This window comes from Pleuronectes platessa, chromosome 13 (genome assembly GCF_947347685.1).
Source record: "Pleuronectes platessa chromosome 13, fPlePla1.1, whole genome shotgun sequence".
NCBI classification, from domain to species: domain Eukaryota; kingdom Metazoa; phylum Chordata; class Actinopteri; order Pleuronectiformes; family Pleuronectidae; genus Pleuronectes; species Pleuronectes platessa.
The window spans coordinates 22,376,957-22,404,951 of record NC_070638.1 but is presented as its reverse complement, the minus strand read 5'-3'; the positions used below and the strand labels follow the sequence as shown (position 1 = coordinate 22,404,951).

The window sequence follows — 27,995 nt, the reverse complement described above, 5'->3', positions numbered from 1 at the left end:
CTAACTGTCCTGTTATGGAAATGTACAGATCCTCCTGTCCTGACATGACTATGCTCAATCGATCTGTGTTGGAAGAATGTTCGTTTCCCCTCTCTAGGCCACTGGTTGAAAAACGAACATCAAGATTGGCTCTTGAGAAACGAAAATATATTGTTAAGAAGAAAGGTTCTCAATTTTACAATATCTGGGAGATGTTTTGGTAATTTGTTAAAAATGGTGACATTGAAGAGATATTGGAAATGTGAAGTGAAAAATCTGTTGTGAGGAATGTGTGCTGTACTCGGGTCAATGTTTGTGACTGTATTTTATTCTACTTACATTGTTTTCATTCATTCATTTATTTAAACTAAATAAGTATCTATTTTCATTGTAATTTTGTAATTTTTCCTTGAATTTATATTTTTTATTATATCTTAGCCATTTATTTATTTCCAAGTGATATTTGTATTATTTATTTATTTATTTCATATACTGCCATGTGTTCAGTTTGGGGGAAGGTTTGTGTATGTATGTAAATTGATTTAAATGTAAAAATATATATATATATATATATATATATATATATGTATGCCTCTGTGGCTCTTGATGTCCACATGTAAGTTGAAAGCACAACACACAACTAAATGCCTTTCTGACCTTAGAGCAGCAGTCTTCATAAAGAGCTGGTAGTTCCCCTCCATCAAAGAATCTCTTGGAATTTTGTACCGTGGGTCAAGTGTCCTCACAAAATTCCTAAAGCCGTCATCTTCCACCACGGAAAGATGTTGCAGGTCCTTCACAATCATTCAGTATATTTGTTACAATTCCAGTAAATGTATTCATTATAATAACACGTATCAATGGGAGAAATATATTATATCAAAGTCTGAGCATAATTTATATTTTTTGAGTTGGCTAAAGTAACAAATGACCACTTACACTTTGAAAATGTATATTAACTAATGCCAAAGATGTCTAGAATAATAATTTCATTTTCAGCCTGAATCTGAAAATATAGCCACACGGCGCTCCTCTTCCTCTCTGCCATTCTTCTGCTCCGTCTCTATGCTGCTGGCCGGCTGGAGGGGGAGGCGCAAAGTGGGCCTGCTCCGCTGGCTTGTTTGCTTGGCTGGAGCCTGAGTCACGTGACGGTAAAACATCAAATCACAAGAGGGGGAGGTGGAGCAAAGTGGGCTTCCACCGCGCTGTAACTGGAGCGGCTCTTGAAAGCATCGACACACAACTTCAGTAGTGCAGACAGCAGAGAGACTGAAACTAGAGTTTCGATCTCATTACACTGGTGTTGATCAATATCAAGACCAACGTTGGTATTGATCTTATCGATATTTGGATCGATCCGTCCACCACTAGGCCACAGCACTTCCTCATTGGCCTCGTCGCTCAGCCCGGGTTGTTGCTGCTTGTTCGAGACTCAAAGTTCGCAGAAAGGAGGACAATGTGCGCCGTGCAGCTGCTGCGGGTGTCGGTACATGAGCGGATCAACGCTGCCGCTGAAGACTTTCTGCTGCAGGTGGAGAAAGAGGAAGAAACGGCTCCAGTCCTGGCGCTGAGAGCGCTGCTCACCGAGCGGCTGACGGCGGCGGCGAAGGAGATCGCTGATGTGTTTGAAGAAACCGTGGAAGAGTACGAAGACAGACTGGAGCGGTCAGAGCGGGAGATCTGCCGCCAGAGGAGGCTGCTCGATGCCGTGATGAAGCCCGACATAAGGCTGCACAGAGCAGGTTAGTCCCTGCTCCCTGGAGCCGGAAAGCTAGCTGAGCTAGTGGAGCTAAGCTGCTCTTTGGTTTGCTTCGAAAGACACAAACAGTTGTGGCTCTAAAATGTATTTAAAGTGAGCAGAGAAACTCGTCACTAACAGCTTCAAGAAGTTGAGTTGAATTTGACCTAAATCTTGTAAATAATATAAACAGTCAGGTCAAATAAAAAAACCTGTTTGCAGTTCAAAGGATAGAAAATAAAACTTTAAATGAAATAATATAGGAGAAAGATAGTTTCAGAGACAATGAATGAATGCATGCGTCAGATATGACTAAATAAAAGGAAGCGACAAATATACAATACTCTATTTAATAGAAGTACAAGTTGTTGCAGAAATGAAATAGTTTCTATTTATTCATGTGAGAAAATACACTCAGTGAAATCTGTATTCATGGATGGTCCACTGACTGAACATTGACCTAATTGTCTGCTTGAAAGGAGAGTAATGTCTGAAAGCTGTGTTTTCAGGTTTCATTTAGCAGTTGTGCTCACTGTCGTATTTGACATAGTAACATTGAAACTGTGCTGAAAGATTTTCTCTGTATATTCTACTATGAACTGCTTAGAACGTGAAAAAAGTGGGCGAGACTGCAAATCTTTAGAAGAGCACCCAGCGTGAACTAATCAGTTAACATAAGCAAGCTGTTCCACAGCCAGTGTTCCTCAGGTTTAAATAAGAATCGTATATTTCCTTTGGGTTCAACACTTTTATTTCACACGATGCAGGAAAACCTGCAGTGCCAGTATAAGTACATGTCAGTACATCATACCATAAAATGAGGGCTTCTTATTCATTGTCAAAAAACGCCTACATGCAGGAATGCAAACAAGAAAACACTCAATAGATGAACACAAATTTGTTGAGCATGAAATAAAGACCATGACACTGTAATTCTGTAATTTTCAAACCAGGATTAACCTGCACACATCTGTAGCCTCACAAATTACATATCATACTATCAAACTACAGAAGTCTGGTGTCACTGCCTCAGATAGAGCCACTCCCTTTTTTGGAAAAGTATCAATAAAGTATCTGTATCGACACATTGTTCAGTATTGTGACAATTTTTGAGACCAAAAAACACCAAACCTCTCTACTCTCCATGCAGACTTCCTGCAGCCGGTGGTGAGTAAAGAAGAGGTTCCCCCTGAGCAGCAGCAGTGGAGCCCTCTTGCGGCCCAGGAGGACCTAGAGCCCCCCCACCTAAAAGAGGAACAGGAGGAACCTTGGACCAATCAGGAGCGAGCGCAGCTTCAACAACTGGAGAGGGCTGATATCAAATTCACATTGACTCCTTTCACTGTGAAGAGTGAAGAAGACGAAGAGAAACCACAGTCGCTACAGCTTCATCAGAGTCAGAATGAGGAGAACAGAGCAGACGGTGGAAAACCAGAACCAGCCAGGAACTCAGGTCCTGATGGATATTTACAACCAGGTCCTGAGGACAAAACTGAAGACTCTTCTGAGACTGAAGACAGTGAAGATGATTCGTTGGAGACCAGGGAGCCTGATGGATATTTGCAACCAGGTCCTGAGGACAAGACTGAAGACTCTTCAGAGACCAAAGATAGTGAAGATGATTTGATGGAGACCAGTGAGCTTCAGTCTGGTTTGAATATAAGAAACGACCAACAGCCTTTAAGTGATATGAGATGTAAAACTGATAAGAAACCATTTAGTTGCTCTGAGTGTGGATACAGATTTACACTAAAGGCCCAGCTAACTCTACATATGACCATTCATACAGGAGAGAAACCATTTAGTTGCTCTGAGTGTGGTAAAACTTTTAGACTTAAGAGCACGCTGAAGAAACATATGCCAATTCATACAGGAGAGAAACCATTTAGTTGCTCTGAGTGTGGTAAAAGATTTAGTAGAAAGCACATTTTGAAGACACATATGACAATTCATACAGGAGAGAAACCATTTAGTTGCTCTGAGTGTGGTAAAAGTGTTGGAGGAAAGCAAGCATTGGAGAACCACATGAGGATTCACACAGGAGAGAAACCATTTAGTTGCTCTGAGTGTGGTCAAAGATTTAGACGAAAGGACAAGCTGACTGTTCATATGATAATACATAAAGAAGAGAGACCATTTAGTTGCTCTGAGTGTGGTTTCAGATTTAAACGAAAGGACTTTCTGATTGTACATATGAGGATTCATACAGGAGAGAAACCATTTTGTTGCTCTCAGTGTGGTCAAAGATATAGCCTAAAGCATCAGCTGAATGTACATATGAGGATTCATACAGGAGAGAAACCCTTTAGTTGCTCTGAGTGTGGCAAAAGATTTAGCCATAGCTGCACTCTAACGAGACATATGAGGATTCATACAGGACAGAAACCATTGGTTGCTCTGAGTGTGGTAAAAGATTTAACCAAAAGTCGAATTTAACTGTTATATGTGGATTCGTAGTGGAGAGCAGTGATTCAGTTGCATTGTTTGTAACACAAGATTTATTAGGATTGATTAGCAGCTATTCATATTATACATATTCATAGTTCACTGTTGTAAATAGAGAATTAAGAGTCCCTCCTTCACATATTTTTATCCGTTCAACTGTTTTTGGAAAGACGCATTGCACAAGCACACACGGGCCCCGCCCCCATTCACTGACACACACATGCGAGATGTGAACGAGGCGGTAAATGTCGACTGGAAGCCACATAAGTGTGAACACAGGGTTTTGGACTAATGATAAATTATTAGCGATGCTGTTTCAGGATCAGAACAGAAGCAGCGGTTGGTTTGTATCGTTTCAGAGTCTGAGTGTCGTCCTTCACACTCAATGACCTGAGCTCACTTTACTTTTCACTTTCAACACCAACACTCATCCAAAGTTACTAGAACCTGAACAGAACTTGACTTTACTTTGTCTTTGGTTGATTCACTCAAGAGTTTTACGAGAGACACACACACCCACTAACCTAATACAATGGAAACCCAAAAGTTCATCTACATCATAACAACTCCACTTTACTGAGCTGGTTAAATATATCCTGGGCCAAATGTTTCAAATTTATTCAAGACCAAGTTTTACTAACAAAGTGTGTTTCAGTTGTGGTTTATTTTATTTAGTTTATTCATCAAGGATATTCTAATATTTCTCATTCTAATGTCAGAATATTCAAGGCTGCTTGTGTTAGTATGAGGATCCATGGAGATGAGAGATTTTTAAATTCAAGGGATGCACAAGAAATCTAAAGACTTTACCCAGGTGAAAGGTCTGAACTGTGAAACAACACATTCAGATGTGAAGGTGAGGAATGTGCTTTATTTTCTGTATATATATACAAAAAAATACAAAAATATATACAAAATTGTTGTACAAAACAGTTCTATATATATATATATATATATATATATATATATATATATATATATATATAGAACTGTTTTGTACAACAATTTTGTTTAATGTGTATGATGTGAATGTTTTGCTATACACACATTTAAATAAAAATGTCTGTAAATATCAGATGAAAATGTAAAATAAATGTGAAACTTAAAAAAAATAATATAACAATTTAACATATATTTCACTAATGTTCCCACAGAGAAATTTCTAGCTCCTTCCACCTGATGGTGTAGTTTGATTCAGATCCAGGCTGAGAGAAAAACTGATGGATCCGACACAAAGATCACACCAAAGAGATTTGTTCTGGACTGTTCTGACAGGCAGCAAATTTAAAAACAGATTTAATCTTTTATTCTACTATTATTTTATTTTGCTGAAATTTTTTTTTTAAACTGTGCTTTCTGATTTTAAATGGATACTTTTCCTTTTGTCTCCCTGCTGTTTAAAATTTCCCTGCACAGCACACTTTATTTACCTCTGTGTAAGAAATGTACTGTTTAACTAGAAAGAGAGAAGAATGAAAACATATATATATACAATAACATAAATTATCAATTCAAAACTAAGGAAATAAGCACTGATAATATTTTCAGTGTTTTTAAATTCCCCTGTACTGAAAGAAAAAAAGGAATATATGGGATTTTTATCTTTCAATCTTTACCTCACACATTTTAAAAGGAAGAAAACTAGACAATTTTAAAATTCTTCCTCTCAGGTTTATTGTACCCAGTCCTTTAGATACATAGGAGATGCTTGTGGTCATACTTCTGAAAACAATCATGAGGGATGTGATTAACAACAAATCAACGTGTTTGCTCCCGGTCTGTAAATTAGCCAAGCGGCCGATCTCAATGACAGGCAGGCATTGGCTGATGCCCCTGTCACTAAGTGTCCTTTCTGTGGACTCTGTCGATCCCAACCCTCAGCTTCCCGCTGATGGTGCCTTCCACATGAAGTGGGTCAACCTTTTTGGATAAAATACTCCATTATAAGGAAAAGTTCTGCATTTAAAATGTACTTAAGTAAAAGTACAGAAGTATTGTCAGCCAAATCAACTTAAAAAATCTCAAATAAAAGCAGTCACCTTCATATACAGTTAAGAATTAGTTAGATAAATATGAAAGACATGCTGCAAGGCAGAGGTTTTCAACCAGTTTCTGGTGATGCTCAGTGAATGGAAGTGAAATAATAATACATTACTTATCACTAGTTATCAAAAGAGGAAGACATAGAACTGCCTGAATGTGTGTGATCTCCTTAAAGAAATAGTTCAGAGATACAGTAGCTTTGGGAAATCTTACTGTCTCCCCTACTTTCTCAGAGTTAGTAATGTATTAAAATGTAGAAAACAGACCATCAGACAAAAGCTTTCTCATATTATGGGAAGTCCCAAGTTTTGTCAAGCAAACAATATTTGTTTCACTATCCACCCAGAAATTAAACGATGGAATGTAAACTAGTGTGGAGTGAGGAAGTGAAACCCCTGCTGTATGGTAAACAAAAAACCAACAAGGTATTTGACTGTGTGTGTGTCTCAGTCAGGCTGGTCGAAGTCGCAGTGCCACCATTGTGACTGCTTATCTAATGAAGAGACACCAGCTGGGCTTCATAGAGGCTTATCACAGACTGAAGAGTGTCAAACAGGATGTACAGTAAGTGTGTGTTTCTGTGTGTCAGCACTATCTCATTATTTAGCTTAAATCACTGATGTTACGTCCACACTACTACATTTAAGTTTTGAAACCCATCACTGCAGCTACATTTATGTCTGTCATCCACACTACTCTACAAATCACCTTCTGTACATTTGCTTGTGTGAGTGTTGTTAGTCACCACTTGATTATCAGCGGTGAATGCAAATCCTTTTAACAGCTACTGTCAGTAACAGCTCCACTTTGTGGTTTGTCCAAGAAAAGAAAATCCCAGCTCTTACTTTTCCGCCAGTGGTGTTTTTTATTCATAGTATTTTGTATTGTGTAACTGTTTCTTCATAACTACTCTGGCTAAAACTTTCGTCTTGACAGAGATCGTATTAGAACGTAATGGTTTTAATGTGGCCTGAAAGTTTTTCTGTTGTCTGTTTTTTCACTTTCAGCCTTTAAGTGGTCAAATAACTTGGGTGAAGAGAGTTTTTATGATAGAATTGACAGAATGGTTGGACATGTCATTATTATAAGAAGCAGATGGGGACATTGACAGCGGCTGATGTATTTCAGGGTCAAGAGTTGTTTTGAGGAGCAGTTGTATCTTTATGAAGCCATGAAGTGTGAAGTGGACGCCTCCAGTCCTCTGTACAAACAATACAGACTGAGCAAGATCACCCAGAAGTTCCCTGTTAAACGCACACATTACAGACATTATCTTTCCTCATTATTTGGTTATTGAAAATTTGCATTATTTTCCAACTGTGGTTGTGTGTGTGTGTGTGTGTGTGTGTGTGTGTGTGTGTGTGTGTGTGTGTGTGTGTGTGTGTGTGTGTGTGTGTGTGTGTGTGTGTGTGTGTGTGTGTGTGTGTGTGTGTGTGTGTGTGTGTGTGTGTGTGTGTGTGTGTGTGTGAGAGAGAGTGTTTTTTTTTTTTTTTTGTTTGTTGGTTTAGAGTTGCAGCAAGTTCCCAGGGAATTGTTTGCCGTTGACCCTGCCCACTCCAGCTCCTCTGAAGTGTCCTATCGCTGCAGGAAAAATTTATAAAGTGGCTGAATGTGGGGAGGTTTTATAATGAAGGAGATTCATGTTGTATAGCAATATTTAAAGACCTTAAATAAGAAACTACTGTATTTGTCATTTTCTTCCTGAATTATGATGGTGACAATAAGGGCTTCAGATTTAATTTTTCTTATTTATGGCTGTAACGGAGAAGCATGTGCATGAAGGTCACTCTCAGAGAGAGAGAGAGAGAGAGAGAGAGAGAGAGAGAGAGAGAGAGAGAGAGAGAGAGAGAGAGAGAGAGAGAGAGAGAGAGAGAGAGAGAGAGAGAGAGAGAGAGAGAGAGAGAGAGAGAGAGAGAGAGAGAGAGAGAGAGAGAGAGAGAGAGAGAGAGAGAGAGAGAGAGAGAGAGAGAGAGAGAGAGAGAGAGAGATTCATTTATGCCGCAAATTCAGCTGAAATTGTGAGGTCGTCTGACTGTCTGCATGGACGGTTAAATGTTATTGATTATAATTCGCGATTTCATGACAGCACCAGCAACATTTCTTAATGACATGAGAAATGTAAAAAATTCATTATGAAACTGTGGTGGATAAATGAACATGTTTGAGCCGACACAGTCTAGATGATGAATGGAAACCACTGCAGCATGTTGTTTTTTTTGTTCAATATGTTTATTAGGTTTTTTTTCAGGTAGTTAAGTACAAACCGACAAAGACTAGGAGTAAGTAAGTAATTATGCCAAAATGAGAGGAACAGAGAAAGAAAGAAAAAAGAGTCAATTGAAATAAAATAAAATAAAGGCATAAAAACAGAACAAAAAACAAACAAACAAAACTAACAAACATGGCGTACAACTCAAGACAATGAAATGTATTGATGCATCAGTAGTACACAAAATACATCAAAAAAAGAGGTGAGTGGCCTATTGTGAATCTCATAGCTGCTCTAAATCTCCATCAAATTGATCTAGATGGTCTAAGAATGGCTGCCAGATCTTGTAGAATTGTTTAAGATTGTTTGTCAAACTGTATCGGATCTTCTCCATATATAATAGAGAAATAAGTTCTGATAGCCACGTCTTGAAGAGTGGCACTGCTTCTGACTTCCACAGCCTTAGAATCAGTCTCATTGCAATTAACATTCCATACATGATGGTGTGCTGTACTGGGATATGTGATAGAAATTTTACTATTAGGGCAATGATTAATATGAGGAACAACTTTGATCTTTAGACAAGACAAATGTCTCTCTGAGAAACCAGGGTGTTGATCCACCATATGATGTATGTTACTTTCTCACCCTCACAGTCACCTAACAGAGACTTTACAGCACGGGGATTTGTAGTTGTAAACATTAAGACAGATGTTACACTCCAGGGGTCTGAGATAGAGCAGAAGACAGGATTATTCATCACCTATTCTATACATCAAAGACGTTGATGTATAACATTTGTTCCCTCACCAGGAGGGGCTATGAAATGGATAAAGTGTTCCTAATTCTTGTATGTCATTGCTCATTGTATGAAATCTATTCCATGGTCTTGTACATTGATGCCCATCTGCAGATGTAGAATAAACTTCCAGAAAGACATTGTAATGACTTGTGCTTGACTATTGAGAAATTCCCATGACAATCTGGCGTTGTCGGCAGGATCACTGATGTGAGAGGACATTCTGGATCTCAAAGCTGAAGGTAATAGTGCACAAAAGAGTCTAAAAGACTCTTACCTCAACCTCCCTAAACAGTTTGGAGAAGTGGGGACTGGATGCTGAAGAGAAGGAGAGCCCTCTCACTGAAGTGATCAAGCGAACCGAGTACGACAAGCTACAGTTTTCTTTCTGGTAAGTAAAATTCTTGTTTTAGATCTTTAGAAAAAGGTCAAGGGTAAAAGAGATCCACTCATTTAGTGAGGAACAGACGTGTTTGCATGGCAAGGTTTTGAGTTACAAAATCGGTGTAGGATCCAGGAGCGCTCCAGTTTGGAACCTTTCAGGAAAAAAAAGGAAGAAAAAAAAAAAAAAAAGGTCCAAATGTTAACGGGTTTAACAAGGTATTTGTAAAAGTATGGAGTGTTTATTTATTTAAACACACCTTTAAGTGAAAGCTCTGACGTCGAGTTCATGATAAAATAACTTATCATAAAATAAGTAATAGCATTTCCAAGTATTTAATACCTAGAGGCGTATTACTAGAGAGAAGAGTGTGTCTAGAGATTTGAATGATATTTCTCTAAAAGTATTATGATGCACTAAGGGTATTTAAAAAAAAAAAAAGGCGGAAAAGAGGTTTTCTAAAACCTCCTATTTAGGAAAAGTAACTAAATACGAGATATAATTGGGTTTATTAAAGCTAAAAAGGAAAAGAAAATAATCTCAAATCAAAATTCAAATAAAAAAATAGATAAATATAGATAAAATAAATAAAATAGGAATTAGGAAAATTTTTATTTTTTTCTCCCGTATCAGTACATCTTTTGGTCTGCAAAAATGGGTTTAAAAAGCAGTAAAGAAGGAAAGAGGAAGGTTTCTGTAAATGCACCTCAGCCTTCATCTCCTAATTTTCAGTACATGGAAACGAATTACGGCAAATGTTGTACTGAACAATTTAGTGAATGGGTTGGGGATTGTGGCTTTCCAAGCACAGGAAGTTTGAGTTTGAACCAGTTACAGCAGCTCAAATTAAACTACTAGTTAAAGAAGAACGGAGTAAAGAAAATAAACAAAAAAGGAAAAAGAATGAAAGAGTATTTGTACCGAACTGGCCCGCATATGAATGTTGGGTAACAGAGGCAAATATCAGAGATAAAAAACAGAAGGTAGGGACTGATATTATTTCCAAGTCTCAGTTTCTCCGCTTAGATCCGGATCTCGACTCAGCTCCGCCACGGGGAAGACCACAGCCGGCAGCGGTGCTGCACGATGGCCCGCCAAATGCTCAGCCGCAACCGGTGCAGATGGCGCAAGCGGCAGTTCCAGCCGTCTCTCAACTCTACCCAGACCTCGACCTCCCTGCGGCGGAGGGGGAAGACAGCCCTCCAGCGTATAGCACGCCATGGTCGGCAGCTCACACTCCAAAACTCACCCGAAAAGGCACAGCTTACGGTTTAAAAACATCCGTGCAAGCACCAATGGTGGAGGTGGCTGCAGGAGATGGAAACACTCAGTTGATTTACAGACCATGGACATTCACTGAAATGAAGGAATCTACCATTTCATTTCTACCACAAGTTGTAAGTGGGGGAACACAGTATGCAGTGCAATTGGAAGCTTTTTGCAAACAGTTTAAACCAACTAGTACTGAACTGCAGAGACTGTTGATGACGCAGATGGGGATTCATTATTCCAAAGTAACGCAAGTTTTCCCCGCACGGGAGCGGAGATTGGTGAATCCAGCATGGGGCCATAATGATAACCATGAATATAGAGACTTCATCAATGAACTGTGTGAAGAAATAAGACGACAATTTCCCGCAAGAATGGACATGAGTAAAATTTCGATGTGTAAACAAGGTGAAGATGAGACTGTGACCGATTATCTCCACAGGCTCTCAGTGATCCACACGGCAAATAGTGGCCTCGAGAAGCCGAATGCAATGGGGGGACAGAATCCTATCACCCCGTGGGAAGCTCACTTGAGAGATCGCTTCATCCACGGCATCAAACCGGAGATCAGTGAGATGGTGCAAACAAGCTGCATCGCTTGGGAGTCTGCAACTCTCGAGAAGGTCGAGTTGCATGCCACCCATGCCGAAAAACTCTTGAACAGTAAGACAAAGAAAAAGACTTCTGAGTTTACAGAGAAGCTACAAATGGCACAGCTGGCAGCTTATCAAACACAAGTCCGCGGGAGAGGGAGAGGGAGAGGTCGATGGAGGGGAAGAGGACGAGGAAGAGCTGAGGCTTGCTTTAATTGCTGAAAAATGGGGCATTGGTCGAGAGAGTGTCCTATGAATCAGCGCACACAGTGCGATTGACTGGCGGCGGAGCTGGGGACAGATACGGATCCAGGTGTGGCAAACGTGGAGAGGGAGTTTCATCCCTCACAGCAGTATCGTAAGAACACTGACACACACACACCATGTAAATTAATGTTGGACACAGAGCAGATGATTAGGAAGGCTATTAATCATTGTGAGATTAAACAGGAGATGGATAAAGGGGGGCTCATTGAGCTTTATGCTAAATATTCACACGATGCATATGAACAAATGCCAGAACATACGATTGTAGTGAGTGGTAAAGACATCACATTTTTGGTAGATTCAGGGGCCACAGAATCAGTCATTAAATGTGAAGAGTTTGATATTACTCCTAAAATGAGTGCAAGATATCTCAGAACGATGGGAGCAACTGGTACTACAGTGACAGAGAGATATACTGTACCATTGTCTTGCCATGATGAGGTTGAAGGGAGTTTTAAACATTCATTCTTGCTGTCACCACGGTGTCCAGTAAATCTCATGGGTAGAGATTTGATGTGTTCATTGGGCATTATGTTAATCTCAACATCAGAGGGAATAGTCGTAATTAGAGTTCCACAAACATCAGTGTTTGTGAAGTATGGCAAAGAGGATTTGATATATGCAGATCAATGGAATATTCCAGACTCTGCTTTTACTTCTTTAAATAACACTCTTCTGCAACAGGCAGAGTCACTTAGTACAGATGTATTAACAGATGTTATGACAGCACAAAGCTTACATTGTAGAGCACACATCTCTGTTGAAGCAGATCATTTGTTTGAGAAAGACTGGTTCAGAGAAGGCCAGGGTAAAGACAAACTTAGGTTGGATTGGCTGTACTGGAACAATAATCATTGTGTTGTATCAGTAGCTCTGACTGATTCACTCAAACAAGATTTGTTTAAAATGCCAAATTCTTATCCCCATGTGCCACTAATCAAACCCAGACAGAAAGAATGGAAGGATTTGGAGACTTGGACCAAAAGGTGTAATGCAGCTACTGGATGGGAGAAAACATCTGATCCTAACATTGAGTTTCACAGAGGTTTGAAGGTGAATCGTAAGAGATTTCCTGCAGTGATAAATGCAATCAGGAGTGTTGAACTCATTTCTGATATAGAATTTGTCAATGATAAACATGCACCGCAAATAGAAAAACCTTTTGATATGAGTGATGAAGGATTCAGTCTTGTGTTAAACATAAATGTGTGTGGGCTGAGCACAAATATGATGTGGGTCTAATCAAAGGAGCAGACCCAGTAGTAATAATCCCAAATCATCATATAGACTATGTCAAAATCAATATCCATTGAAAAAGGAGGCAGTGGAAGGTATTAAACCAGTTTTTGAATCTCTTTTAAGGGCTGGTGTGATAGTTCCATGTGAAAAATCACCTGTTCGAAAACCTATTTTTCCTGTTAGGAAAATGAAGGAACCTGGACAACCACAAGCATGGAGATTTGTGCAGGACTTGCAAGCAGTGAATGCTGCAGTCCAGGCTCGTGCACCAAATGTTCCGAATCCTCATACTATTCTTTCACAGGTTCCATCTGAGAGTAAATGGTTTTCTGTGGTTGATTTGTCAAATGCATTTTTCAGTATTCCCATTCACCCCGACAGTCAGTTCTGGTTTGCATTTTCGTTTGAGGGAAAAATGTACACATTTACACGCCTTTGCCAGGGGTTCTGTGAGTCACCCACAATCTTTAATGCAGCATTAAAGGACAATCTGGAATCACTGGAACTACCAGGAGGTAGTGCCCTTTTGCAGTATGTGGATGATTTAATGATTTGTTCCCTCACAAAGGAGACATGTGTACAGGACACAGTGGCTTTACTCAAACATTTAGCGACAAATGGTCATAAAGTTAGTTTATCTAAAATGCAGTTTGTTTCGGAAAAAGTTACCTTTCTGGGTCATATAATCACTTCAGAGGGTAAAACCCTCTCATCCAAACGAATTTAAGCTATTCAAACTATCCCAAAGCCGGAAACAAAGAAACAAGTCATGAGTTTTTTAGGGATGACTTCGTATTGTCGGCAGTGGATTCCACATTATGCTGAAATAGAGGCACCATTAGCAGCAATTGTGTATGGAAAAGGCCTCACTGCAAATAACAGAGTCACTTGGACAACTGAATCTGAGAAAGCGTTTGTTGATTTGAAGTTAGCTTTGCAATCTCCTCCGACATTAGGCCTACCAGACTGTACCAAGCGTTTTACACAGACTGTGGACGAAAGAGACTGCCTCATACATGACATCTGTGCTGCTGCAGGACCACGGGGGACGACTGAGACCGGTAGCTTATTTCTCCTCACGACTTGACTCTGTGGCAGCAGGACTCCAAACTTGTCTCAGAGCTGTAGCAGCGGCTGAGAAAGCTGTGATTGCATCACGTGATGTTGTGGGTTATTCTGATCTGACGTTACTGGTGCCACATGCTGTTTCAATGATTTTGCTTGAACAGAAAACTTCTCACCTTTCAACAGCTAAATGGCTCAGGTATAATACAGTGTTACTTGAAATGCCAAACATCACTATTAAGAGGTGCACTGTTCTTAACCCTGCTACTCTCCTCCCTACACCAGGTGATGGAGAGCCACATGATTGTGTTGCAGTAATAACTGAAATTTGTTCTCCCAGACCAGATTTACAGGATATACCGCTGATAAATGCAGATATGGAGCTGTTTGTTGATGGCTCAGCATCAAGGGATCCAGCAACTGGTAGAAACCAAGTGGGTTTTGCAGTAACTACTTTGTATGATACAATAATAGCTAAACCACTCCCATCACAGTATTCTGCACAGGCTGCAGAATTAGTTGCGTTGACTGAAGCATGCAAATATGCAAGAGACAAAAATGTCAACATCTTCACTGATAGTAGATACGCATGGGGGGTGGCACACGATTTTGGCAGACTTTGGGCTAATAGGAAGTTTTTAAACTCTACAGGTAAACCCATCACACACCATACCCTAGTTGCTGCTCTTCTTGATGCTGTGTTGCTACCTAGACTGATTGCAATCTGTAAATGTGAGGCGCACACTAAAGAACTTGACTCAGTTTCACAGGGAAATGCAAGGGCAGATATTGCTGCAAAGACTGCAGCAAAACGTAGCCTGCCGGTGAATGATGTTTTTGTTTTGGATGTGCCTGTGACACCTAATGCTGATTTACAGGAGCTGCAAGCAAGAGCAACACCAGGGGAGAAACTTGTTTGGAAGAAAGCAGGCTGTTCTGTTTCTGACCAAATTTGGTGTGGCCCAGATGGAAAACCTTGTTTACCGAAATATCTGTTTCCTCATTATGCTAAGTTGATACACGGTAAGGACCATGTATCAAAAGGGGGAATGCAAGCAGATATACAGAAGTATTGGTTTACAATTAAACTACTCAAAAAAATTCTGTCAGAAATGTGTGATTTGTGCTACAAACAACATAGGTAGAGGTATCCAGATTGCACAAAGTGCACATCCAGCACCGGAAGAACCATTTGATCATTTACAGATGGATTCTATCGAGCTAACACAAAGCGAGGGAAAGAAGTACTGTCTTGTTGTGGTTGACATGTTTTCCAAATGGGTGGAGGCTTTCCCCACATCGAAACAGGATTCTTCAGCAGTGGCAAAGGCGCTGCTCGGGGAACTCATTCCTCGGTGGGGAATTCCAAGAAAGATATCCAGTGATAATGGCACACCATTTGTAAGCGCAGCTTTAAAGAGTGTTGGTGAGTATTTGGGTATCGATACAAGACAACATTGTGCCTACCATCCAGCCAGTGGAGGGGCAGTCGAAAGAGAAAACGGCACATTGAAAAACAAACTGGTAAAGTGCTGTGAGGAAACCGGGCTGACTTGGACAAAAGCGTTGCCTATTGTTTTAATGTACATGAGATCCAGGGTGAAAAGTAAGAATGGTTTGAGTCCATATGAGATTCTCTTTGCGCGTCCAATGGAGGCAGGAATCGGTCCTGTTAAAAGGCAGCTTCCTCAGACCAGTCAATGTGAAGATGAAATGTTGCGATATTGTGTAAATCTTTCCTCTGTTCTCTTTGATATCCACAGACAGGTGAAAGACGCCCTACCAAAATCCATAGACGCCGAACTGCATGATCTTAAACCAGGAGATTGGATTGTGGTGAAGGACCTAAGGAGGAAGAACTGGAGAGCACGAAGGTGGAACGGGCCATATCAAGTTCTTCTCACCACACAGACGGCAGTGAAGGTTGCGGAGAGGGCGACCTGGATACATGCAAGCCATTGCAAGAGGGTACCCGAGCCAGGGGAGGATTCTTCAGGACAGAACGTACGTTGATGTCAGCAGGTGTGCTTTCAGCCTTCGATTGTTTTGTGCCCGCAAGTAAAGGGGTGTGGAAATCATCGGAGCTACACGTCTCTAAAATTCAAAGAGAGGCGACACACTGATTAAGAAGTTGACAAGCAGAACACTGCTAATATTCAATGGCGCCAATGGACAAACAGTGGCATCTGATGGGACGGCTGGTGCGCGGTTGGAGGGAAGGGAAGTGCTCCCTGTTCTTGCTGACTGTCATCTTCGTCCTACCACTGCTGCTGTGGAGAACAAGCCAAAACAACTCGAGCATAAATGAAATAACCAAAAGAGAACTTTTGTGTGATCTCTCTGATGAACAAATGAAACCTGAAAATAATGCATGGTATGAGTCCATGAAGGTGATCGCTAGAAAAATAACTAATGAGAGCTGTTATGTCTGTGCACAACTTCCTCATGGTGTGGGTACTACTCTCCCACTTAAGACCATCCCACTAAATACCTCAGAGACATTAGGAGTACTGATAGCTTTCACTCAGGGGATTTCACTAAAGAATAGGAATGTGGAAGACATGACTAGTACACTTAAACTACTGAATATCAGTGTAGTTAATTATGGGGGTTCCACAGCACGATTCTGGGATATGTCTTTTGTGGCAGATCAGGAAATTCACCAACCTGTGATGACAATAAACCCCACCGGACAGTTAGGCACTGTTTGTTTAGCTAGACAATGTTTTAAAGCTGAGGATCACTATCTGGGAACCTCACCATGTAAGCAAAAGGTTGTAGCTACTTGTGGTTTGATATGGGATCGGGGAGCAGCAGGAACATGCAAATATAACGTACCATTTGTTGCTCAGTTAAATTTAACTAATACCATCAGTTTACATAGACCAGGTTATGACAACCCGATTGTTAGAATGCCTTCAAGTGATGGGTATGGGTCTTTGAGGGAACATGTGTGGGTGTGCGGGAAATATGTTTACCAGTCACTCCGACCGGGGTGGTGTGGGACTTGTTATTTCGCCAAATTAGTACCCTCTGTTACTTTGTTATCTAACCTCACCCACTTCCATACAGATTATGCTCACTATTCTGTGCCATTCAGACATAAGCATTCCACAGTAAGAGTGTCTCCAGGAGAGAAAGGATTCGGAGGACTCTTCCCCTGGTGGGGAACTGTGAACAATGCACACAGGATAGATGAAATTGCTCTGGAACTGGAAAATTTAACAGCTTTAGTGGGAGAGGGATTTTCATCTCTTTCTCCAAGTATTCAAGGTATCAGAAATGTGGCTTTGCAGAATAGAGTGGCTTTGGATTTGATGCTCGCAAGTCAAGGGGGTGTTTGCCACATAATCGGAACAGATTGCTGCACATATATACCGGACATTTCTGATAATATGACGCATATAGTTTCCCATCTAAATGACCTATTGTTTGAGGAGAAGAACAAGGACTCTCAAATTCCTGGAGGATGGGATTGGGAGTCATGGTTAACTGTAACAGGTTGGAAAAATGTATTGTTTAAATTTTTTATGCCTATTTTGATTTCATTTTGTGTATTAGTGTTTTTGGCATGTTTTATTGTTCCTTGTGTTAAGACTATGGTTACATCCCTAATTAAGTCTATGATTGGACAATATGTTCAACTTCCTGAAACTCATCCATCTTGGACACTTCCCTTTCAGGATGCTGAGATGTTTGAAGATGTTTAGAGGATGTTGAGCCTTTAAGGCTCAAGGGGAGGATTGTGATAGAAATTACTATTAGGGCAATGATTAATATGAGGAACAACTTTGATCTTTAGACAAGACAAATGTCTCTCTGAGAAACCAGGGTGTTGATCCACCATATGATGTATGTTACTTTCTCACCCTCACAGTCACCTAACAGAGACTTTACAGCACGGGGGATTTGTGGTTGTAAACATTAAGACAGATGTTACACTCCAGGGGTCTGAGATAGAGCAGAAGACAGGATTATTCATCACCTATTCTATACATCAAAGAGGTTGATGTATAACATTTGTTCCCTCACTAGGAGGGGCTTGGAAATGTATAAAGTGTTCCTAATTCTTGTATGTCATTGCTCATTGTATGAAATCTATTCCATGGTCTTGCACATTGATGCCCATCTGCAGATGTAGAATAAACTTCCAGAAAGACATTGTAATGACTTGTGCTTGACTATTGAGAAATTCCCATGACAGATACTTCGAGGCAAAAGAGACAGGGAGAAGCCAATCAGTGCCACCTCTGGCTCAGGCTTGAACACACAGTTGTGCATTTCAGAAAACCCCTTAAATATTACACACCAGAAGTCGTACAGCTTTGAACATGTTCAGAAAAGATGGGTTAAGGATCAGTCAGCAGATTTACATCGATCACACAAAGGAGAGACAGTAGGATATATTCTATTAAGTTTGGTGTTCGAATAATGGAGTCTATGCATAACCTTAAACTGGATTAAGTGATGTCTGCCATTAATAGAACAATATTGGATTCTGCTGAGACCCTCCTGCCAAACAATGTCATCATTCTGGAGACCCAGCTCCTCCTCCCAAGCCTTTTTCAAAGAGTGGGTGGCATAGTTCACTTGTTCAGAGAATACCCTGACAAAGTTTGAAATCAACCCTTTTAAATCCGGCGGGCCAAGCCAGAAACTATAAACCTACTTTTGTCAGGTCATGACACACTGGAGCATAGATAGAGGTACCAGGTAACTTGCGGCACTTCTTAATTTGCTGCCATATTTTCAAACAATTAATAATTATTCGATTTTTCACTTTTGTGATGGGCAGCCCAGGTGTTGAAAAAAGAAGAGCTGGGAGTGAACTGTCTTTGACATCTTTCGTTTCAATGGCTACCCATGCAGGGGTGCTTGTTGAAATCTCCAGGTTGTAGCCATCATCCCAGAAGGCAAGAGCTCTAAGATTTGCCGCCCAGTAGTAATGCTGGAAGCATAGCAGCCCAAATCCACCTTTCTCTCTGGGTTTTTGTAAATGAGTTTTTTATATTCTATGAGCTTTAAAACCCCAGATAAAAGGCATGATTATTGAGTCTAGTAACTTAAAGAATGACTTTGTGAGGAAAATAGGAAGGTTCTGAAAGAGGTATAGGAATCTTGCCAGTGAGACCATCTTGATAGCATTTATACGACCCACCATAGAGAGCAGGAGTGTGGGCCACTTAACAATATCTCCATTTAGTTTTTCCACCTTTTCATGGAAATTCAGTTTAAATATTAATTTAGGATCCTTTGGAAGGGTAACTACTAGGTACTTCAGCTTGTCTATAACTTTAAATGGGAGTTTATGCAGAAATTCTGCTTCATGGTTATCCCCAAGAGGCATAAATTCACTTTTTTGCCAGTTAATTGTGTATCCAGAAACTTCCCCAAATGACTTTATGAGGTCTAACAGAATGGGAATAGACTGTTGAGGCTGTGACATGAAGATTGCAACATCATCTGCATATAAGGATAGATGGTGGTCCACATCTCCCAGGTGAATGGGTTCAAGAGAGCTGTGCTGCCTCATACTAATAGCAAGGGGCTCAATACCAATCGCAAAGAGGACCGGGCTAAGGGGGCGTCCCACGACATATAATGGAAATGGAGCTGACCTTTCTTGATTTGTTAGAATGGAAGAGGAAGGGTGGGCGTATAAAATTTTAATCCATGAGACAAAACGGTCACCAAATCCAAATTCCTCCAATACCCTCCACATATATGCCCACTCTATCAGATCAAACGCTTTCTCCGCATCTAAGCAGAGGACTGCCACCTTCTGATCCTTTCTCTAGTTATGGTAAATTATGTTCATTAATCTTCCAACAATAAAAAAGGAGAACCTACCAGGAATGAAACCAGTTTGGTCTGCACGAATAATGGAGGCGATGTGTTTGTTTAACCTATTTGCCATCAATTTTGTAAAAATTTTCATATCAGAGTTCAGCAATGCAATTGGAGGATAGGATGAGGTTTTAGTCTTATCTCTCCCTTCTTTTGGAATAAGTGAGATGTTGGCTTCATACAAGGAGTTTGGAATTTCTTTTGTTTCAAATGAGTGGTAAAACATCCTAAGCAAGAGTGGAGTCAGCTGTTCAGGGAATTTCTTATATAGTTCGATTCCAAAACCATCTGGGCGAGCACTTTTACCATTGGGAAAGGATTTTATAGCATCCAGAAGTTCTTGAGCAGTAATGTCAGCGTTAAGCGCTTCACATGCCTCGTCATTTAACTTGGGGAGGTTCAGGTTCTCCAGCCACGCAGAGGTGTCCCCTTTAGCTTTGGATGTATATAATTGTTGATAATATTCCCTGAATTCCCTGTGCCACCCATGACACTTATTGTTGGCAGAGTGGGAGAAGGAGCGAGCTATGTGGATCAAGTGTGCCATTGCCATTACAAGATTGCTATACTTTGAGAAGCGTATGAAGCGTTGAGGGTGCAACACATGCTTGGTTACATGTGTGATGCTCGTTGTCACTTCAGGTCGTACCTCAAAGTCAAGGGCAGGATCGATGAGGTCGTAAATCTCTTCAGACTTAGATGGGTTTGAGGACATGTCCTTAAGGAAGGCTGGACCTGTGAGCCATGATGTACTTTTTAAGAGAGCTGGTGGCACAGATCTTGATCCGACATCCGCTGGATTTAGGTCCGTATGGATGTACTTCCATTGGCCAGGACATGGTGACTGACGGATGCGTTGGGTCCTATTGTGGACAAACACATAAAACCTTCTTGACTGATTGTGGATGTATCCTAGCACAACCTTGCTATCGGTGTAGTATGTGATGTTGTCGAATGCTACATCCATTTCAGCGACTATCAGCTCTGCGATCTCCACTGCGAGTACAGCTGCACATAGTTCCAGTCTCGGGATTGTAAGTCCAGGCTGGGGAGCCAACTTTGTTTTCCCTAAGACGAAGCCGACCTCAGTTTGTCCTGCATGGCTTGTCACCTTAATGTAGGCTACAGCTGCAATTGCTTTCACTGACGCATCTGCGAAGACACAGAGCTCTTTCGATTTTGCACCTGCAGTAGAAAAAGATGCATAGGGGCGTGGTATCTGGAGTTCCTGTAAATCTTGGAGTGACTCTCTCCACCTGATCCAGGCCATTTGCATGTCTTTGGGGAGTGGCGTGTCCCAGCCTTCTGCTTGCATGGTTAGGTCTCTGAGTATCAGCCTTCCACGCACTGAGACCGGTGCAAGGAATCCAAGGGGGTCGTAAAGACTGTTTACCATAGACAATACTCCTCTGCGAGTGAACGGCTTCTGATCGTCTGCGATCTGAAACGTGAAAGCATCTGTGCGCATGTTCCAAGACAGCCCAAGGCTACGTTGAGTGGGGAGCTCATCAGCAAAGAGGTCCAGGCCCTCTACATCTTTGGAACGATCCTCAGGTGGGAATGCTTCGATGACCCTGGGGTGATTTGATGCAATCTTGTGCAACCTGAGGTTAGATGCTGCAAGCATTTTCTGTGCTCGCCTGAGGACACTGATGGCCTTTTCCTCAGTATCGAATGACTTTAGAGCATCATCAACATAAAACTCACGGTCAACAAGGCTTCTTGCGCCACTGCCATAGTCTGCCTCTGCTTCTTTGGCTGCTCTTCTTAGACTGTAGATGGCAACAGCAGGAGAGGGACTGTTCCCAAAGAGGTGGACACGCATCCTGTAGTCCACTATGTCGCAGGTGACGTCGTTGTTTCTGTACCACAGGAATCGGAGAAAGTCTCTATGATCCTCCTTCACGACAAAGCAGTGAAACATGTGTTCTATGTCAGCAGTAATGGCCACCTGCTCTTTCCTGAATCTCATGAGTACACCTAGCAGGCTATTATTGAGGTCAGGGCCTGTGAGCAGGACCTCGTTGAGTGAAACTCCTTCATATGTTGCACTGGAATTGAAAACCACACGGATCTTATCTGGTTTCTTAGGATGATATACGCCAAACAGGGGTAGATACCAGCACTCTTGTCCTTGTTTCAGAGGAGGAGCAACTTCTGGGTGTCCTTTGCTGAGCATGTTTTCCATGAACTCTATGAAATGGGCCTTCATCTGCGGCCGTTTATCGAGTGTGCGCCGCAGAGACACAAGGCGGTTGTGTGCCTGTTTTTTATTATTAGGCAGTCTTTTTCTTGGTGACCTGAAGGGTAATGGTCCCACCCAGCTGTTCGAGCTGTCTTGATGGAACTCAGCTTCCATGGTCTGGAGAAACATCATGTCCTCCACTGATGGCGCGAGTTTGTGGTCATCAGCAGTTCGAGTGAAGATCGTTTGTCCTAAGCTGTCATCACGATGTGGCGTTGAGCAGTATGTGGGGGTCAGTGCAGCGTGATGTGAATGCTTAGGTGCTTGACTGAAGATCTCTTTTACCCTGATTTGGCTGTTGCATGGCTGCAGATGGCTGGCCCGACCATTATCTAAAATGGACGTCTTGTAGCTGCTCACCTCTGATGGTCTGTGGGCTCCTGCAAGGCACACGTCACCGACGACAACCCATCCCAGGTCCAGCCTTTGAGCGAACGGAGTGTTTCCTGGACCACTTATCTGTTCCCGGACCTTGTGAACCCTGAGAATGTCTCTGCCCAGTAGGAGGAGTATGTCAGCGTCCGGATCGAGGGACGGTATCACGTCGGCGATGTGCTTCAGGTGAGTATGATGGCGTGCTGCGGTCGGGGTAAGGATCTCAGAGCGGTTATTAGGAATTTGGTTGCACTCTAAAAGTGTGGGTAGAGGCAAACTTAGTCTCTCATCTGCTGACTCCACGATGAACCCACAGGCTCTCCTGCCAGTTGTTTCTGTTTGACCAGCACATGTTTTCAATGTGTAGGGGTAAGAGGACCCTGAGATTTTGAAAAGGTCAAAGAACTTGGAGCGTGCTAAGGAGTGGTTGCTTTGTTCATCCAGCATTGCATACATTTTCTTGGCCTCTCCTCTGTGTCCGGCTGGATACACGCTTACGAGGCATATCTTGGAGCATGCTCTGGAGCTTACTCCTTCACCACACACTTGTGTGCACCTTGATGTGACCTCCTGGAAATCTGCTTTGTCTTCCTCCCCGCCATGCTCTGAAGAGGGAGGGGACGTCTTAGGTTTCCAGACAGGAGGTCCTGGGTGGAGCGCTGTCACATGACCGGTGCTCCCACATTCCAAACATTTGACTTCGGCTGAGCAGTTCCTGGCGAGATGATCTGTAGATGAGCAGCAGCGGAAGCATATATATTTTTCCTTTAAAATCTGTTTGCGTTCCTCTAGACTCTTTTCTCTAAAGCCTCTGCATTTCCTTAAAGGATGTGATTTGTTATGCAGGGGACAATGTTTGTCCGGGTTTGTCTGATTTCTTCTCATCTCTGAACTCAGATCTTTCTGGAGGTGAAACTTGTGTCTTGTGCACAGATACAGGCATTTTCACAGGTCTGTCCCATTTATTCTTTCTCTCCATAGAGACTGACGTGAAGAGATTAAAGCTGGGATCAGTGCGAGTTTTTGCTTCTGTACGTACAAAGTCTACCAATACAGAGAAAGGTGGGAAACTGACACGATGATCACGTTTGTACTTTGAACCAAAAGACATCGACTTTTCTTGAATGTTGTGTGGGAGTTTTTCAATAATTAGATTTACCCCCCTGGAGGTGTCCAAGTATGACAGGCCTGGGAGGGAGCCATCTCTCTTTGCGGCTTCCAGCTCTAACAGCATATCTGCTAGTTCTCTGAGTCTCTGTGGGTCTCTTGTTGTAAACTTGGGGAAGTTTTCCAGCTTGTTGAAGAGAGCTTGTTCAATAGCCTCTGGTGAGACGTATATTTCCTCAAGTCTCTCCCATGCCATTAACAGTCCAGCATTTGGGTTTCTGATGTTGACTGCTTTGATTCTTCTTGCATGTTCTGCTGACTCTTTACCCAGATACTTGAATAGCAGGTCGAGCTCTTCACCAGCAGATAGGTCTAAACCAGCAATAGCAGTCAGGAGGGAGGCTTTCCACGCCCAATAGTTCATTGGTTGGTCATCATATGTGGTGAGGCCTGAGGTTACTAGGTTGCTGCGTGCAAGATATTTAGCCAGATCGATAGTTGTTTGGGGCTGATTATAACTGGATCCATAAGACGTTCTCTGCTCAGGAAGTGGGGAACAATCATAAATTTTCTGTTGTGCTGTTGAACCACGATCCTCAGGAGCCTGTGATGTGTGATGAGGCGTAGTGTAGACAGGGGCAGCTGGTTGTGTTTTTGAAAAACCTTTGCTTGGGGAATGCAGTGTTGGATTGACATCTTAATCATTGTTTATTTGTGGCTTACTTTGATGAGGGGCAACAATGTCATTTATTTTCATCGGTAATTCACCTGTGCTTGTGCTGGCTTGCCATTCCACATAATCAGCAGTGCGCTGGGATTTAATTTCCTGTGACACTGGACCAGAGCCTCTGCTGGGCACTTCAACATCAAGTTCTAATAAACCAGCTTGTAACGTGTTGGCTTCAGCTATGGCAGCATCTCTTTCTTTTTCTTCCTTTAGTGCATCCAGAGTAGCTTGTATACGTGCCTGCTCGACTTTCAGCTCGATTTCCCTCTTGGAGTGTGCTGCTCTAGCTTGTGCACCGTCAGCTTTTGCTCTGGCCATGGCCACCGCTAAACTAGCCTTTGAGCTGGATGATGCCTGTGATGCGCTCGAGCACACGGAGCTCGCCGCTGCACTCACTTTAGTTGAGTTGTCCATGTCGTTCAAAGTCTGTTGATATATCGATATCAGATGAGGCGGTAAGCTGGCGTGTAGGCTGGCGTGAAGGCTGTCCACGTCCCCGTTGTTAGCCACTTAGCTCGCCGATTAGCCGCTTAGCTCCTTGTGTAGCTCCTGAAGTTCGATGTCGTCGTCCTCCGTACCGGCTGTAATGCCGTCTTTTTACTGTGTCGTCTCGCTAGCGCGGGCGCTAACTATCCAACCAGCTTAAACAATCAAAAAACTCCACGGTAGGTATTTTCGTGAACTTTAATGAAATTTGTAAAAAGACGATGCTTTAACCCATAGAAGGATGACACAAAATTACGAGTGGAGCTGCCGTCTATAAACATGTGACGCAGATAAATTAACATCGTATTACATCCGGGTGATTTACAACTTGACCCCTGGCAATATTGTATGCCTGAACTTCCCCAAGGGGGCGCTGTTGCAAAACTAAACATAGCATATATTTGAGGGGCAGAACAGACAGAATTAGCAGAAGATTTATAGGCAGTTTCTAGTGGCGTTAGATCCTTTTCAATTTCTAAAAGGCGCTTCTTCTTTTTTTTCCTCATTGAGTCTTCAAAAGAAATAATGTGTCCTCTAAGCACAGCCTTAAAAGTTTCCCATAAGGTGTAGTCGGTAACCTCTAGATTATCATTTGTTTCCCAAAAATCTGAGATCCTAGCAGAAATGAACTGAGAAAACGAGGAGTCGGAGAGAAGTGAAGGGTGGAAACGCCAACTAAACTGCTGTTTCTTATGGTTGAGGTCAAGCACCAATGATATCGGAGAGTGATCAGAAATTAGAATATTATGATATGAGTTGGAGATCACATTTGAAATCAAGTTTGAGTCAAATAAAAAATAGTCGATTCTAGAGAAAGATTTGTGTCTTTGTGAGAAAAAAGAATAATCCCTATGTGTGGGTTGCTGAAGCCTCCATATATCAACTAGATGTGTGGAAAACATTAGATTATTCAAGGTTGTGGAGGCAGCAGAAGGCCCCAGGTTTGTTTGGGCTGATCTATCCAGAAAATCGTCAAGCACACAGTTGAAGTCGCCACCTATGATCACATGTGTATCTGAGAGACTGGTAGGTAAATTGAAAACCTTACAGAAAAAATCTGGGTCATCAGAATTTGGACCCTATACATTTAAAAGTGTGACATGGTGTGAATAAATGTGTCCCGTCACTACAAAATATCTGCCATTTGGGCAGTGGCGGTGCGTCAATACAGGGCGCTGAGGCGCCGCCCACCCTACAATTTTGAGATGAAAAAAAAAAAAAAAAAAAATGACATGTCAAAAAACATTATATATCAAATAATTTAATAAGAAATGTACTGTTTTAAAACGTTAAATGTGTGCCGGAGACCGTAAGCCCCTGTCAAAAACCACTTAAATGTGACCAAATATAATATATTGCCATTCGTTGAATGATAACATACGATAACGTCACTGAGAGAGAAGCCACTCCTCCCTGTGGGCGCCGGTCAAGTGGAAGTCTATGGAAGCCAAAAAAAGGGGCAGGAACATTTGAGCAAGGACAGTTCTCATTGGCGGATGACAGTTCGAGCCATGGGCGCACGTACCTTGCGCCCACAGCCAATGGAAGGGTTTCTTATATATCATGCTGACAGGACTGTCCAATCAGAGACCTTTTGTGATTCCCTCACATCACATATCTACAGGTGCAGCATAGTTAGCACTTAGCAGATACTTGTTTTAATCTGAGAGTATGGCGAATGAAAACTCTAGCTATTCACAGAACACCATTCAATCGACGATCGGATGTCGATAAAAAGAAACTAAAAGAAATGGGACCTGACCGTCCGGATTTAAAACTTGAACAGATAAGCACTGACCGCGGAAGAACCTACAAGCGGAGCTTCTCCTCCAGCCTTTATGCTAACCGGAGCTGGTTAGCGGGCTGTGCAGTGAGTAATGCGTTTTTTTGTTTCCCCTGCTTGTTGTTCCAATGTACTGGGACTGAAATACTCTGGACTACAACGACGGGGATGAGGGATCTAAAGCACTTCACCCAGAAATGCAAGAAACACGAATCGTCTCGCTGCCATCTTACTAACAGCATGAAGCTAAGTCTCTTTGGGAGACTGAGTATAGCGGAACAGCTCGACGAAGGGTACCGAATTGGCATCTGTAAACACAATGAGGAAGTAAGGAAGAACAGGCACATTCTCTCAAGAATTATAGACTGTATTAAGTTCTGTGGTGCATTTGAGTTGGCACTGCGTGGTCATGATGAGAGCGAGAGCTCTGATAACCCAGGGATATTTCGTGGCTTGGTGGACGTTGTTGCCTCACTCGACGGTGCACTGAAAGACCATCTCGACAGCGCGACTGTGTTCAAGGGAACATCCAAAACGGTCCAGAATGAACTTCTTGACTGTATGCTGGCTGTTGTTAGGGAAAAGATCGTAAGCGAGATTCAAAGCAGCGATTTTCTATCGATCCAAGCAGATGAGACCACGGATATTAGCACACAAACCCAGCTTGTGCTTGTGCTTCGCTACTTAAATGGTGCTAACCTGGAGGAAAGATTCTTTGAGTTCATCCCTCTGCAGTCAGCTACAGCAGCGACCATTGCCATGGCATTAAAAGAACGCCTTGCTGCCATCCTCCCAGGTGAGCAGAAAGTTAAACTCATCTGCCAGGCATATGACGGTGCCAGTGTAATGAGGGGTACCTCTTCAGGTGTTCAGAAGAGAATCCAGGACGACTACCCAACTGCCCACTATATCCACTGCTATGCCCCTCAGCTCAATCTTATAATGCAACAGGCCACCTCTCACATTGTTAAAGTCAAGAACTTTTTTTCTGACTTGGGTGGATTAGCTGCGTTCTTTTCAAGATCGGCGAAGCGGACCGTTGTCCTTGATAAAACAGTGGCCCGTAGACTGCCAACGGCCAGCAATGTGAGGTGGAACTTTCACAGCCGTGCCGTCAATACTGTGTTTGAGCACAGAGATGACCTCATTGACTGCTTTGAAAGAATTCGAGCATCAGATGGCTTTGATGACAAGACCAGCCACGAAGCAGGAGGCCACATCAGGCTACTGGAGGATCCTGATTTCAACTTCTTCCTTAAACTGTTTCATCGGATAATGCCACACGTGGACATTCTCTATGCCAAGCTCCAGAACAGAAACATAGATTCAGTCCTTATAAATCGCTGCATCCAGCAGTTCCAAGAGGACATACAAAAAATCAGGTAATTTCATTATTG

General features: G+C 42.1%; 2 protein-coding genes across 3 annotated transcripts; both read left to right on the top strand.

The window, feature by feature from the left end:
* Positions 1-1,184: 1,184 nt before the first annotated feature.
* On the top strand, positions 1,185-5,073 carry LOC128454149 (zinc finger protein 391). Its single transcript, XM_053437415.1, has 2 exons — positions 1,185-1,721; positions 2,868-5,073. The coding sequence occupies exons 1-2, from the start codon at positions 1,436-1,438 to the stop codon at positions 4,151-4,153; spliced, it is 1,572 nt and encodes a 523-aa protein (XP_053293390.1). The 5' UTR covers positions 1,185-1,435; the 3' UTR covers positions 4,154-5,073.
* An 817-nt stretch (positions 5,074-5,890) lies between these two features.
* Positions 5,891-18,149, top strand: LOC128454150 (uncharacterized). 2 transcript variants are annotated; one of them, XM_053437416.1, is made up of 2 exons: positions 5,891-6,769; positions 15,792-18,149. In XM_053437416.1, exon 2 carries the CDS (start codon positions 16,188-16,190, stop codon positions 17,736-17,738), a length of 1,551 nt encoding a protein of 516 aa, XP_053293391.1. In that variant the 5' UTR covers positions 5,891-6,769; positions 15,792-16,187; the 3' UTR covers positions 17,739-18,149. The 2 variants fall into 2 exon arrangements, with proteins under 2 accessions (XP_053293391.1, XP_053293392.1); XM_053437417.1 differs by lacking the exon at positions 5,891-6,769 and adding an exon at positions 9,350-9,604.
* Positions 18,150-27,995: the final 9,846 nt, after the last annotated feature.

Bases quoted from the DNA above. Each gene is read 5' to 3' on its own strand.
- LOC128454149 (XM_053437415.1), top strand. From the start codon at position 1,436: ATGTGCGCCGTGCAGCTGCTGCGGGTGTCGGTACATGAGCGGATCAAC. The intron at 1,722-2,867 runs GTTAGTCCCTGC...CTCTCCATGCAG, and splicing joins CATAAGGCTGCACAGAGCAG to ACTTCCTGCAGCCGGTGGTG.
- LOC128454150 (XM_053437416.1), top strand. From the start codon at position 16,188: ATGGCGCCAATGGACAAACAGTGGCATCTGATGGGACGGCTGGTGCGC.